Source organism: Myodes glareolus, chromosome 4, assembly GCF_982192425.1.
Source record: "Myodes glareolus chromosome 4, mMyoGla1.1, whole genome shotgun sequence".
Classification (NCBI taxonomy): domain Eukaryota; kingdom Metazoa; phylum Chordata; class Mammalia; order Rodentia; family Cricetidae; genus Myodes; species Myodes glareolus.
The window spans coordinates 60668544-60680730 of NC_142029.1; the positions used below are offsets into that span (position 1 = coordinate 60668544).

The 12187-nt window shown below is 46.4% G+C and overlaps 1 protein-coding gene across 1 annotated transcript in view; it reads right to left on the bottom strand.

Moving 5' to 3' along the window:
• Ephb1 (EPH receptor B1) overlaps nucleotides 1-12187 on the bottom strand; it is a 439224-nt gene that overhangs the window by 86832 nt on the left and 340205 nt on the right. Inside the window, exons 6-7 of the mRNA XM_085689627.2 lie at nucleotides 10047-10171; nucleotides 1699-1861 (exon numbers count right to left, since the gene is read on the bottom strand). Coding sequence (XP_085545753.1) covers nucleotides 1699-1861; nucleotides 10047-10171 — 288 coding nt within the window. The remainder of the gene's footprint in view (nucleotides 1-1698; nucleotides 1862-10046; nucleotides 10172-12187) is intronic.

Here is a 12187-nt window from a genome sequence, read left to right on the forward strand (position 1 = left end):
CTGTGTACCTCCTGATGCCAAAGTGCCTATAAATCTGGATGGTAAGTGAGGTGCAAAATGGGGGAGCAGAGTCCTTCAGGGAGAAGCAGATGGCCTGCGTTCTTCCCATCCCAGAAGTGTTATTAATCTCAATGAACGGCTCACCTTTCTACCCCATCTCACCAGCCTCGAAACGTGAGAGAAAACTCACCTGGCATAGACTCAATGGGCTATACACACTCTAGTCTCAGAGGGGCCAGGCGGCTCATGCAAAGAATTCAGCTGTGTTGCTTCGAAGTGGGGGGCACCATTTGGGGTAACCGTGGTTCTCCTTAATCCCTCTCCTCATACCAGGAAACCCAGCCCTGCCTTCCATAACTTTTTTTCACAAGAAATTTATTAAACAATTTGGTTTTTAAAAAATATTTCTAATTAGTGTAGAAACTGCTTTCAAATATGCATGACAAGATAAAACCTCAGGTCTTATCAAGCACCCAGCCTAAGATCGCCAGTCTAAAATAGAAAACTTTGTGGGAAAAAAGGCATTTCAAATGTGTGCTAACCAGTGAGGACAACATGAAGGGCTTCCAGCGGATGGGGTGTAGAATAGATTGACATTTAGAAGGCCGATGGAAATGGCTCAAGAATGCGTCGATATAGGCAGATAGATAGGCAGAAAGATACAGGAGGGCACAGACTCTGGCAGACGGCGAGCTAAGGGAAAGAGGTGGGTAGCGAGGCAGCCAAAGTTATCCACAATGCCAAGGCTGCAGCCAATTGTCCACTGAGCTAATGATGGGGGTGGTTAAGCAAAGTTAAGACAGGGGGCAAAGAAGCTCCCAAAGAAAAGTATTTAAAGGTGTGTGTGCAATAGCTCATAGAACGGGCAACCTGGAAGGATCTAGAATGTCTCAGGAGACAAACTTCTTGTCATATCTATGAGACAGTTTCTAGCCTGGGTTAATTGAGATGGGAAGACGTACCCTAAATATAGTGACACGGGGGTCCTGGATTGGATAAAAAGGAGAAAGGGGCTTGGTGCCACCATCCACCTCTTCCTGTTTCCTGACTGTGGAAGCAATGTGGATGGCTGCTCAGGTTCCTGCAGCCATGACTTCCCACCACATGCCCCCACACTGTGGGCCAAGATGATGAATGCCTCTTTCCTTCCGTTATTTCTGCTGGGTGTTTTGTCACCGTGAGAAAAGGTATTCAGGAGGATGTTTCTCTCTCTGAAAACACCTGAGCAGGTCACGGGTGAAGTGACTGCAATATTCTGAGATCCTGGGCACATGGCCCAAACATTGCCTCCTCTTTTTTCTCCCCTTTTCGTAAGTCCAAGCATGGAGGAGTGAGATGGAGGGAAGAAGGGGCCATCCCAGGCCCCTGGAGCCTCTTAAGGAGACAAGGAGGCACCCGTGAGACATAAAGGGTCTCACTATCCCAATACAGAGACACATAGAGTACGCAGCCATATGGGGTACCCTTCCAAGGCATTCAGTCAAATGGTGAGAGAGACAGACCAGACTTCAGAGTGCTGGCATATACTGAAACATTCCACATGGCCCTGCTTGGAGACAAGCCCTACTAAGGAACATCCCTAGTCTGGCGGGACTGGGTATCGTGGAGATTTCTACAGGATTGTTTTCTTTCACCGTTGCCTGCCCTGTGCCTGTGTCGTTTTCACCCCCAACCCTCACTCCCCCTCACCTGCCTTACCATCTGTCAGCGTCTGGAAGCACATCTTGCCACTGAATTTGCCATAGCCAGCTACAGTCCGGGCACGCACTTGGACCACATACACCATGCCGGGCCGTAGCCCATCAATACGGGCTGTGTTGGTCTGGCTCCTGGCCATGGAAGAGTTGAACTCGTTGTGCTCCTAAAGAAGAGAGAGACAAGGGAAGGGAAACGGGTCATCAGACGGCTCCTGAGCACTGTGACCCCAGGCAGCTCTGTGAGGGTACTCAGTCCCATCAGTTCTTGGTCTTACACCTTTGGTAGAAGTTGTCTGTCCCTGAACGAGGATAGCCTGCCTGGACCAAGGGAAGGAAGAGTCAGCTTTGGGGCATGGGGAGGCGGCACCCTGAAGAAAGGAACCTGAGGAAAGAGTTGAGCTCCTACTACCTGGCTGGATGTTCGCAGATGTTTTCCACCCATGCCTCAGCCATCTCTTGTGGTTCACAGATAAAATAACAGCTCCTGTCAGCTTTGCAGAGTCCATCACATCTCTGATCTCAACAACGGCAAGCTTTGCGGCCTCCACGGGCAGCTCATCGACCTGTGTTTGTCTCTGCTGAGGTGCAGTTCATTCTCTCCCTGCTCGAGATCAGCCGGCCGTGCTGTACAATTACTGTTCTGGATGACTCCTGAAGCTCCTCCGAGTGTCCAGGAAAGGGCTCTGGCTCCATTCTGAAGAAGCAGCTGAGGTAATTCTAGACTGCCTCTCACACCTGCTTCTGCCTTCTCCGGGCCTTATCTGGGTATCCATGTTCCAAATCCAGCATGTCTCTTCTCCCTGGGACCTCATCCCTCCCGTCAACTTCAGGAATCAATCCATCCTCCTGTCTGCCTCTCTCTAATACCTGATACCTTGTTCTCTACGGTCTCATCTGTCTGTCCCATATCTCTGGTGTGCGCTGACTTGTGTATATTAATTGTGTCTCTCCCTGGCTCTTCTCACCATAAGTACTTTTAAAGCATTCGTCTTCTTGCTACTGGTCTTATTTAATAACAGATTATGACTGAACCCCATCATTCTCATGCTTCTCCACCCATATGACGTGTGTTCAGTGTCAAGGTTCTTAAAGGGCCCCTGCTTTTACTGTCATCATATGCAAACCAAACTTCTTAAGCTAGATAACCACGCCCTTCAGGATGGAATCAATCCTCATCTCTCACATTCCCTTAAAGCTGTGGTTTTACTCTTCCTTTGGGTCCACACCCAAGTCACCTGCATTTTGCTCAAGGCTATTTCCCCACTCTGAAATGATCCTGCTCCCTCTAGGTTATTTAAGCCCTCATCCCCCAGTGCCTCCTCCGGAGTCCTGTTTTACTTCCCCGACATGTAGGCTCTTCCTTACTGTTTTTTCTGTTTACAGCTCACTCTTGCTTAGCACCCTAAACACCAGCCTGGTCTCTGTTCCATGCGAGCATGTCCTCTCTCTGTAAGGGTTCTGGGCTCCCGCTAAGTGTGTGAGAACAACAGCTGATAGTCTGGGCCTGCCTCTGTACGCACAGCGAATGCTGGCACGTGAGGACTGCATTGAAGATGAAGAGGCTGGACCACGAAAAACAGACCAATTCCCGACCTTCTGTACAGATCTGGGAAACCATTAGGTACTCTAGGCAGAACAGTTCAAGAGGCAAGGAGACAATTGAGAGAAAGGGGCATATGGAAGTTCTACAACCTACACGCTCAGCCAAATCCCAGGGAGAAAACATGGGGAAGTAAACTAGCACAAAAGAGAAATTCTCATTTTCCTAAAATATGTAGAACTGTACTCTGCAAAATCAAAGCCCACTGGATTCCCTCATCCGGTCCATCAACCAGGTTATGTATATATGTGTGTGCATGTGCTGTGGCTCCAAAGTGTGGTTGGTCTCTTCTGGGGAGACAACATCTTATGGGATGGACTGGAAGACACACAAGCTAGGAATGTTAATTGTGTGATGTGGCAGAGGGACCGTGGTAGTGGGAAAGGGGTTGTGTGGATGTATCAAAGGGAAACAAGCCCAGATTTGGGGAGAGAGCTATTCAGACGGAATCAGGAAAGAGGAGCATAAGAACCATCAAACAGATGAAAGAAATCAACCACATTGCATTGGTAACTGGAGAGCAGGAACAGAATAAAACAGACTAAAAGAAGGCACGAAAGGGCCGAGGAGCATACAGAGTGTACTGGACAGTTTTGTGTCAGCTTGACATAAGCTAAAGTCATCTGAGAGGAGGGAGACTCAATTAAGAAAAACCCTCCATAAGATCGGGGTCAGAAGGCAAACCTGTAGAGCATTTTGATTAACTAATGATTAAGGGGAGGGCCCAGACCATTGTGGGTGGGGCCCCCTGGGCTGGTGGTCCTATGTTCTATATGAACTGAGCAAGCCAGGAGGAGCAAGTCAGTAAGCAGAATCCTCCATGGCCTCTCCATTAGCTCCTGCCTTGTTTGAGATCTTGCCCCAACTTCCTCTGATGATGAACATGAAGTGTAAGCCAAATAAACCCTTTCCTCCCCCAACTGGCTTTTTGGTCATGGTATTTCATCACAGCAATAGAAACTGTGACTAAGACACAAAGAATTTGCATATCGGGCATGCAGGTGGCACAAGGGAAGTAATGAAAAACTTTGGCTTAAGAAATCATGGGTTCAAGGCTAACTTCAGTTGACAGTGGAAAGTTACAAAATGGCACCTACTGGAGGGGTTTCCCACTGAGCCCTGGGTGTTGTTGTCTGGACAGGAACTTCTCACTGGCCTGTGCATCTACTTGACCAGTTGGGGCTGGAGAGGATTCCCCTGGGCTCCTCTCTACTCCATTGAGGGACTGAGCAGATGGAAGGCTGTTCACTGTAGAAGGGATGTCATCTAGAACTTGCTAATTACTATTTTGACACCCTGAAGACAAGAGATGAGAAACTACGAGCATGACCCCATCAGATTGTTAAGAAGAAGAACACACCATTGCAATAAAATGCAGGCAGCTGCCTGACTGCTCTGGTTTAGCTGGAATCAGATGGAATCACGCACTGCTTGAGATGAGTGAAACGTTGACTGGGTGGCGCCGACTGCGGGGAGAGCGTTTTTGATATATTGGCATTTCGATGGTGGGGACCAAATGTTAACCCACCATCACTTTCCAGTCCACACACTCCTGAAGCGGTTCAGTGATTAAAACGGGTATCAGTTCTTGTTCTTTGCCAAGTCATTAATCAACTCCGGACAAATGAGAGAGAGTGATGAGCAAGGTTGCTACGACTGGTTTGATTATAAGGATGTGAAGATGGAGGACACAGCTACTGAGGGCAGTGGTTATGTCTCCATTATCGCTCCACCCACAGCAGCATCCCAACCCCTCCCTGCCTGGGCTCGCCACAGCTCAGTGCTAAGGGAATGAGCCAAGGGCACACTTACCATCCGCTGAGCATAAGGTATTGCTCAGGTCCAGAAGAGTTTCAGTGAGATCATGAAATCTGAAGAGCAGAAATCCCCCCAACCTAAACCAACCGGCCCTAGCTTAGGCAGTTGTTATGAAGTGCTGGAGAGATCCAAACACTTAATCATAAAGACAGCTGAGGGCAGACGTAGATGCTCCCTCCCCCACATGGTTTGCCTACATGCACTGACAGCAGGAGTGGAAATGCTACAAGACAGTAAACAAGAGAGAATGATGAATGGGACTCCATTGAGATGGGGGAAGAGATGAACATGGGAGAGGCACAGGGGGTGTCCTTAGTCCTCTGGCCTGAGCTCTCTATTGATGAACTACTGGGGAAGGCGGAGCCCCACTGATTCAAGTCACAAAACTAAATTTGAAAAGTATCCCCAGCACTGACTGTGAGACTTGTTCTGCAGGAGACCCATGGGGGGGGGGGGGATAGGGCTGGTGGAGGTTGCAAAACTACCACCAACGGTCCAGGCATTTGCTTTATAAATAGCGTGCTATTGCACATGGCCACACCCACTTCCTGAAGTGCTATTGCACACAGCCACGCCCATCTCCTGAAGTGCTATTGCACACAGCCACGCCCATCTCCTCCTATGCTGCCTGCCCTGCTTTCCTGCTAGAATGACTCTTGGTTCAGATGAAGGGAATGGGACATCCACAGGGAGGGGAGGTGGTGTAGGATGGGGGAATAGGGAATTTTGTTTCATGGACTAGATCCAAGACATCTACTGGGCAGGATTCTATTTGTGTTGGTGAAGCAGACATGGCGATTCATTCATTTTGCTTACATGTCTTTGGGTTTAATATTAAAACCCAGTATCTTGTTTCAGGAGTCACTCTGATACAGAAATCCTGAGCAGAGATGATGATTTCATACAATCCCAGAAATTCCCAGCATTGAAATATAATAAAAATGTCGGTAATTTGGTTCTTTGACTCCCTGTATGTGACCTGTGTGGTCATGTCTGTCATTTAGCCTTTATGTAATTTAGTTCCATCATCTATAACTGATTATAAGTGGCTTATGAGTGTATTTCTTTCAAGGATCAGAACTAATATATCTGTGTGTATTTGGAACATAATAGGTACTCAATATATGATGAATTACCATTTTGGTTATTATTTCAAAATGCCCTCACAGGCTAATGTCTTTTTTCTTTAGTCATATTGGAAATGGTCAAGGCAGTGTAATGGATTTCACAGCGGAGCACTTTGTAAGCAGAGAGGTCCATTCTCATATGCTCAAGGGTGGTCAATGACTAGGCAAAGAATTCTGTGTGTTCCCAAGGAAAGCATCCCATCCTCTGGAGGAAGGACAATAATATGCTTCACTGAGGTGTGCAAGCTGCCTCGGGCACTGAGTGCTATGTGTATGTGTGTATTAATAATTAGTATGAATTAATGAGAAGCAAGGGGATGGCCCAAAAGGAGAGACTAATGTCCTTCATAGCCTCAGAAGCTGAGGTTAATTACAGTGCTGCAAGGGAGGAGGTTTGAATGGAAATGCAGACCGTGGCAGAAGCTGAGCTGGGCTGGGGAATAGGAAGTCAAGGCTCAGAGGCATGAGCCACATGGCTGTGGTCCCAGGTTATGTAGAGCACTTGACCTCATCACAGCTGCCCACTGAAGTATCTGCCTTGTCCACAGCAGGTGAGGTAGAGGCAGAGCAGTTGGCACCAGTGTACGCAGCCCCTTGCCAACACTGCCACCTGCTGCAGGGTAAAAGATCAAGTCTCACATCCTAGCTGTATGGCTGACCTATGCAAGTATTTCTGTTTATTTTTATTTTCTTTATGTTTCTTTGTCCAAAGCAGTTATAATAATCCTGACTACACTGGAATATGCAAGGAAATGCAAATCTTACTAAGTAAGCCCGGGCACAAATAGGCACATCTTAGGAAAACCCTTCTTCTAGATGAAGTATGATTTCAACAGGCCTGAAAGATCACATGTATAGTACAAAGGACTGAGTAGACCCTGGTCAATGACCCAGTACACTGCACAGCAAACTGATAACTACAGCTTGGTAGGACTTCTGTGTTTGATACAAGAGGAAATCAACGGGTCCAAACAGCTTAGTGGGTGAATTCTAACCTTATTATCTCTCCCCAAAAATGTTTTTGCACAAATAGACCTGTAACTTTGGAGTGAATTAGGTATAATGGTGAGCTGGCTCATTTTATGTCAACATGACACAAGCTAGAGTCATCTGGAAGGAGAGAACCTCAACTGAGGATGTGTCTGCAAAAGATCCAACTATAGGGCATTTTCTCAATTGGTGATTGATGGAGGAGGACCCAGCCCATTGGGGATGGGGATACCCCTGGGCTGGTGGTCCTGGGTTCTCTAATAAAGCATGCTGAACAAGCCATGAAGAGGAAGCCAGTAAGCAGCACCCCTCCATGACCTCTACATCAGCCCTGTCTTCAGGTTCCTGCCCTGTTTGAGTTCCTGTCCTGACTTCCTCCAGTGATGGACTATGATGTGGAAGTGCAAGCCAAATAAATCTTTTCCTCCCCAACTTGCTTTTGGTCATAGTGTCTCAGGATCCAGCAATGATTACCATAACTAAGACAAATGGGCTAAAATTACCGCCGATTCATTGAACGTTCTCAATCAACTGTCTCTGAAGGCCAGGGTTAGCTGAATGCTGTCATCTCATTAGCCTCACTGGCGGGTGCTCCCATAACCGTGAGGAGCATAGCACCACACAGGCAAGACTGGCGACCTAGACTGGTCTGTACCTCCACTTTAAGAGATGTAAAACTGCTACCATTTCACACATATGCAAGCTGTGCCCTGCAATGGTTAAGTCACAGGACCACAGCAGCTTGTCAGGGCGCTGGAAATCAGGGCTTTGCTTCTAATGCAATGCTATTCAGCCATTCATCTGGCCTCTTTGCAGGGCTGTGGGGTCTTCATTCCCGATTCTCTCTACATCCGTCTCTCCAGTGGATGACCTCACTTAGACCAAGGATTTTCACGTACATCCCAACAGCTCACACATGGGCATCTTCAGCCTATCCCTTTTGCTAACTCTAAATTAAAAGTTACCTTCTGGCTGAGGTCACCAATTAATTTTCTAATCCACATCTCTACCTGGATTTCCTACAGGCATTTTAGCTACAAAGCTGAACTTCTGCTCTTCCTTCCTTCCAATATCCATTACCCAGGGAGGTCTTCTCAGTTGACATTGTCTACATCATCCTAGAAGGTCTCTCGACATTCATCCACACACCACCTAACTTAAAAATCCAGTTAGCCCTGTCTGTAGTGTATACTGTGAATCAGAAGCCAGCTAATTTCAACAGCTCATGGTTGACGCTCCAATTCAAATATCTATCTTCCTGACAGATGATTATGGATCTAGCAGGCCTATTTACAGCCTGAACGGTGTTCAGAATATAAGTCACATCCTGCCTGCTCCTCTTCTGCTCTGAAACCTGCGGTGTCTCCCTGCCTTACTCGGTAGTAAAGCTTGATTCATTATCGCTCAACATGTTGACGTCCCCTGGTATCAGGCTCTCTCGCACGCCTTCTAGCCCCCTATAGCTCCTATCATTGCAGGTGCTCTCACCTGCTGCCTGCTCCTGGAGTCTCAGCTGTGACGGCATCTCAGAGTCTGCCGCTCTCCCCTTGCCAAGATAACTTAACTTTCTTCAGATACTGAAAGAGGTCTCATCTTCTCCAAGAGGCTAGGACCATTTTATTTAAGTCTGTAATTTATCCTTGCCTGGCCTTCACAAAGCCATTCATTTGCTCTGTTTCTTTTTTTGTTTAATTTTTTTTAAAAAAATATTTTTTTTGTGTATGTCTCTGTGTGTCTATAAGATGTGGGGTGTATATGGACCACTGCATAGTGTAGAGGTCATAGGACAATTTGCAGGAGTTGGCTGTCTCTTTCAACTTTTATTTGGCTTCTAGATATCAAATTCAGGATATCAGGCCTGCTCACAGAACACCATTACCCTCTGAGGGTCCTGCCAGATCCTCTATACTTTTTATGCTGCTATTTTTCACATGCTAATCATTTCTATATTTTGTATGTTCATTGTTTAGTCTGTCTCCCTCTTTTTGGAAGCAAGATTCCTGATAGCAGAACTCTTTTGTTCACTAACATCTCCTAGAATAGGACCTCGCAAATAGTATCGAGATCAAACTCTTCAACAAATAAACAGATGCATCTGGTGTTTTTCTAAACAGTGTGTTGGGTTAGCTCAGGAAGAAATGTATTTTCCCAGGATTTTTGAGAATGCTGCAGTTCAGCCCTGTGGAGAATGTCCTGTTTCCATGGATGATGATGAACAGGCCAGGGACCAGCCCTACAGGGCATTGTTTCCCTTTTCTTGGCAATTCATGCCCTAGGTAACCCTCAGGAGCAGCTGCTGACAAGCAATCAGGGAACAGACAAATGGCTATGTCAATTCTTTTTTTATCTCACCCTTTCAAATGTCCACCTGTATGTCCTTTACCCTCCACATTAGTGTCACGACACATGCATATCATTTATAAATAAATAAGCTTGAGTTGGAAGCATGGGATCAACAGTTTGGAAAACAACCATTTCCAAGACTCCAAAATCCTCTGAAGGTGGATAAAACCAGGTGGTTTTTATCACATCCTCCTTGGGACAGAAAATGCATGGCTGTAGGAAGGGTAGTGGTTTCCACAGGCCAGTGTAGTATCCAGACTATTAGATGATGAATCTGAAGGTTCTCTCCCAAGTCAATGAAAAGAACCTGGGCAAGGCAGACCCAGCTTTCTCCCCAGAAATTCCATACCTTCCAGCATCCAATTCTTCCTCTCTATGGGTTTCCAGCCTATCTCCTTGTGACCTCAACTGGCCACACCCACTGAACATTGTTGACTTGACCTTAGAAGCCTGAGGTCAAAGGTGGCTCACCTTCTCGTAGTACCGGATCTCATAGTCCAGGATGATGCCATTGGGTTGCTCCGGCTGAGGCCATGACAAGGTGATGCTCCTCATGGTAGCACTGACCTGGTGCATGATGGGGACAGTGGAGGGGGCTGTGGAGAGAGGAAGAGACAGGGTAGCTGAAAAGATACTCAAGATAGGAGAAGTGCTATCTTTTGGAGATAAATAGAGAGAACGAGGTGATTGGGTTTGAGTTCTGCGCTTTCTCATTAGCTGAGCTGGATCTGCAGAACTCCCTGTGGGGCTTGTGGACTGGATGGAATTGAGATGACAGAGGAGAGAGATGGTGAAAATATCATAGAGGAAAACATATGTGAGCAGGACTGGGGTGAACTGGTGTATTTATGGCACAGAAGGGCTAGTGATGTGGTTCAGCAGGTAAAAGTGTCTGCTGTGAAAACCTGGCAACCTGAGTTCAAGCCCCCAAACTGGAACAAAAGTGGAATGAGAGAACTAACTCCATGGATGTGACCTTTGACCTTCATATGTGTACTGTGACATATGTGTCAACACACACACTTAAAAAAAAATCAGTCCAAAATAAGAGAGAACTGGAAAAATAGGAGGAAGAGACAGAAAAAAATGGGAAGCCTTTTTGAAATACAAGGTGCTGAAGGAGCCTCAATGATGCAGTAATGGGCTCAGCTACTGCAGGGCAGAAAACCTGGACAAAGGAGGAGGAGCATCAAGAGTAGACGGATTAGTGCAAAGTAATTGTACCACAGGAGGGGACATTCCAGCAAATATTTCTTTCTGGTTCTGTGTGTAAGGTTTTAATACACTTCCCAAAGAAAGGAGGGAGAATCCCTCACGAAGACAGGAACACAGAGCTGTAACTGAACCCCTGTTAGCACTCTCTGAGTGAGAGCATTTGCAATGAAGAACTCACAAATGCAAACGAAGAAATGATACATAAAGCAAACGTTTGGAAACAGGATAATAATTCCAAGATCAGCAAAGATGATTATGAAATTTCTGTTAGGAAATAATATTTATTTCCCAATTCAACATTTTTCACACGGCGTAAGTAAAATGAAAACAGCCTGGAAATAATAAATGAGGGCTGTCTTCCTAAGGGAAGAGGAGGGTAATGGATGAGGCTCCGTCTGTGCTCTGCTCGGGGGCTGTTGTGTTTAGTCTTGCTACTTCTGCAGTGACGAAGGTCATTTCCTCACTCGAACTCTGCTTTACAAGGGTTTCTCTGGGGACCATGGCTCAGTGACATTTACTATCCTCAACTTAAGTTAATGAATTCCCTCCAAGACCTGCAATTAGAGAACACAGCTAGCAGATCATACAAGGGGAAGGCATGGCCTTGCCCACGGTTTGCCGGACTCAAGCACCTACTACAGTCAGTCTGTTCCGGGGAAGGAGAAGCAGAATGTGCATTTGAAAGATGCTCCCAGTTGTGTGAGCCACACAGGATGAGAAGTGTGGGAAATGCTATCAGGACACTTTAGCATCAGCGTGTCCTCTGGGACTTCGGAGGTTAGTTTGCATAAAGCCTACTAGACACCATGTGTTGGCCATGACAACGCACCTTTCTGAGCGCCTACTCCTGGAAGTGAAATTGATGAAGGGCCTCAGATGCTGTGCCCTGTATTTACAAAGAGACTTGCCTCCTTCAGAGTTCCAGCTAAGCACCGAGTAGTCCACCTATCTATGCAAAACATGGATTCCCCCAGTAGGCACTCCTAATCAAAGATTCTACAATGAGCTTTCCAAGGCTTCATGGTAATAATACAGGTACACTAAATTTCTCCAGGTGTGGGAGGTCCTTCTGTCTATGTGTTGCTTTTATTGGTTAACAAATAAAGAACTGCTTTGAGCCTATGGCAAGAGCAGAACATAACTAGGCAGGAAAAGCTAGGCTGTGTGCTGGGGGAAAGAGGGCAGAGTCAGAGAAAAGCCATGAAGTCACTAGAGAAAGATGTTGGGAACTTACCCAGTAAGCCACAGCCACATGGCGATATATAGATTAATAGAAATGGGTTAAATTAAGATGTAAGAGTTAGCCATTAAGAAGCTAGAACTAATGGGCCAAGCAGAGATTTAATTAATACAGTTTCTGTGTGATTATTTCGGGGCTAAGCGGCCGGGGACAAACC